This window comes from Apteryx rowi, unplaced genomic scaffold (genome assembly GCF_003343035.1).
Source record: "Apteryx rowi isolate R43461 unplaced genomic scaffold, aptRow1 scaffold_33, whole genome shotgun sequence".
In the NCBI taxonomy this organism is placed as follows: Eukaryota; Metazoa; Chordata; class Aves; order Apterygiformes; family Apterygidae; genus Apteryx; species Apteryx rowi.
In genome coordinates, this window is record NW_020449752.1 from 4,346,333 (window position 1) to 4,348,951 (window position 2,619).

At 57.8% G+C, this 2,619-nt stretch overlaps 1 protein-coding gene across 1 annotated transcript in view; it reads left to right on the forward strand.

Annotated features, from left to right (window-relative positions):
• Positions 1–2,094, forward strand: part of CHEK1 (checkpoint kinase 1) — a 7,076-nt gene extending 4,982 nt beyond the window's left edge. The window contains exons 4-7 of the mRNA XM_026071710.1: positions 6–18; positions 842–973; positions 1,055–1,156; positions 1,833–2,094. Coding sequence (XP_025927495.1) covers positions 6–18; positions 842–973; positions 1,055–1,156; positions 1,833–1,928 — 343 coding nt within the window. The 3' untranslated portion in view covers positions 1,929–2,094. The remainder of the gene's footprint in view (positions 1–5; positions 19–841; positions 974–1,054; positions 1,157–1,832) is intronic.
• Positions 2,095–2,619: the final 525 nt, after the last annotated feature.

Genomic DNA, 2,619 nt, shown 5'->3' on the forward strand with positions numbered 1-2,619 from the left:
ACCCCCGGCTCCTCGCAGGTGCCCGTCCCCCCGCGTCGCGTCCCGCGGGGCGCTCGCCGCGCGGCTTTGCGGCGGTTGCGGTAGCGGGGTGCTAGCCTGCAGTACGCGGGGTGCGATTTTGCGGTGCGCGTCATGTCGCAATGCAACTTTGCAATGTTCAGGGTGCGACTTTGCAATACGCAGGGTGCAACTTTGCAATGCACATAATATTGCAATGCAACTTTGCAATGTTTGGGGTGTGACTTTGCACCGCAGATGCCGCCAGGGTGCAACTTTGCAATACGCAGGGTGCAGTTTTGCAGTGCACGTAATGTTGCAATGCAACTTTGCAATGTTCAGGGTGCGACTTTGCAATATGCAGGGTGCAACTTTGCAATGCATGTCATATTGCAATGCAACTTTGCAGTGTTCAGGGTGCAACTTTGCAGCGCTTATAATACTGTGGTGGTTGCAATATTTGGGATATGCAAGTTTGCAATATACATGCTGCCCGGGTGCAGCTTTGCAATAGTCAGGATGCCGCTTTGCAGTGTGTATGATATTGAGACACAACTTTGCAATATTTGGGGTGCAACTTTGCAATGTACATGCTAGCAGGATGCAACTTTGCAATAGTCAGGATGTTGCTTTGCAGTGTGTATGATATTGAGGTGCAACTTTGCAATATTTGGGGTGCAACTTTGCAATATATATATGTATATATAGTGCCTGGCTGCAACTGTGCAGCGCTTATAGCATCGAGATGCAACGTTGCGCTATTTAATTGCAAGGCCGGCGCGGCGGGGGGGGCTCGGTGGCGGGGGGCCCGCGGGGCTGACGGCGGCGGCGTTGCCCTCCGCAGAGCCCGTGGCAGCGCCTGGTGAAGCGGATGACGCGCTTCTTCACCAAGCTGGACGCCGCCGGCTCCTACAGGACGCTGCAGGAGGTGTGCGAGAAGATGGGCTACGGCTGGAAGACGAGCTGCACGAACCAGGTGGGGCCGGGGCCGGGCGACGGCTCCCCGCTGGTGGGGCCACCGCCGCGTCCTTGACGTGTCCCCCCCACCCCGGTGCAGGTGACCATCTCGACCACCGACCGCAGGAACAACAAGCTCATCTTCAAGGTGAACCTGGTGGAGATGGAGAGCAGGATTTTGGTGGACTTCCGCCTCTCCAAGGTGACCGGGGGGGCGGGTGGCCAAAGGGTTTGGTGGCAAAGTCCTGCTGCAGCACGAGGCTCTGCAGCGTGGGAGCAAGGCGGTGCAAGGCAGGGCAAGGCGGTGCAAGGTGGGTGCGACGTGGTGCAAGGTGGGTGCAAGGTGCTACCGCGTGGAGCAAGGCGGTACAGAATGGTGCAAGGTGGGTGCGACGTGGTGCAGCGTGGTGCAAGGTGGAGCAGTGTGGCACAGCGTGGTGCAAGGCAGGTGCAAGGTGGGTGCAGCATGGTGCAAGGTGGGTGCAAGGTGGTACAGTGTGGTGCAAGGTGATGCAGGGTCCAGCGTGGTGCCAGGTGGTGCAAGGTGGGTGCAATGTGGTGCAAGGTGGGTGCAACATGGTGCAAGGTGGGTGCAACATGGTGCAAGGTGGGTGCAATGTGGGTGCAACGTGATGCAAGGTGGGTGCAAGGTGGGTGCAACATGGTGCAAGGTGGGTGCAATGTGCAGCATGGTGCAGCGTGGTGCAAGGTGGGTGCAATCTGGTGCAAGACAGTTGCAAGGTGGGTGCAGCATGGTGCAATGGTGCAAGGTGGGTGCAAGGTGGCGCGGCAGGGTGCGAGGGGGCGCGAGCCGTTGCAAGGCGCCAGCACCCCCAAAACCCCTTTTCCCCCCCCTTTCTCCCCCCCCTTGCGCACAGGGCGACGGGCTGGAGTTCAAGCGGCACTTCCTGAAGATCAAGGGCCAGCTGGGCGACGTGCTCAGCGCCCACAAAGTGTGGCTGCCGCCGAGCTGAGCCCCCCCTTCCTCCTCCTCCTCCTCCTCCTCCTCCTCGCCGGGGCCCGGCTCCCTCGCTCGCCCCTTCCCCCCGGGGAGCCGGGCGCTGAGCCCCGGCGCAGCTCGGTGCACGCGTGGCGGCGGCGGGTCGATCGGCTCATTAATAAATGTCTTTGGCTTATTAATGAATGAACGCCGGTGATGGGGGGGGGGAGCGCGGGAAAAAAGCCCGGGGGCGGGGGAACATATATATATATATATATATTTTATTTTATTTTTATTTTATTTTATTTTAATTATTTTTTTTTCATCGCAATCTGCTTTTTTTCCCCCCGCCAGGTCGGTTTGACCCAAACAAGGGGAAAAAAAAAAAGGGGGGGAAAAAATGCCAAAAGCAGYGGGAAGGGGGCGTTTTTTTTCCCCCCCCTTTTGGGTCTTTTTTTTTTTGGGGGGGGGGTGATTTAAGGCCTCGGCAATGTTTGGGGGAAATAAAGGATTTTTTGGTGGTTGGTGGTGTTTTTTTGGGGTTTCCCCCTCCTCCGGAGCCGCCAGCTGGAGGAGCTGGGTTTCGCCCTGGAAGCCTCCGGCTTTGGGGCCCTTAAAGTTCCTTAAAGCCTCCGGCTTTGGGGCTCTTAAAGTCCCTTAAAGTCTCCAGCTTTGGGGCCCTTAAAGTCCCTTAAAGTCTCCGGCTTTGGGGCTCTTAAAGTCCC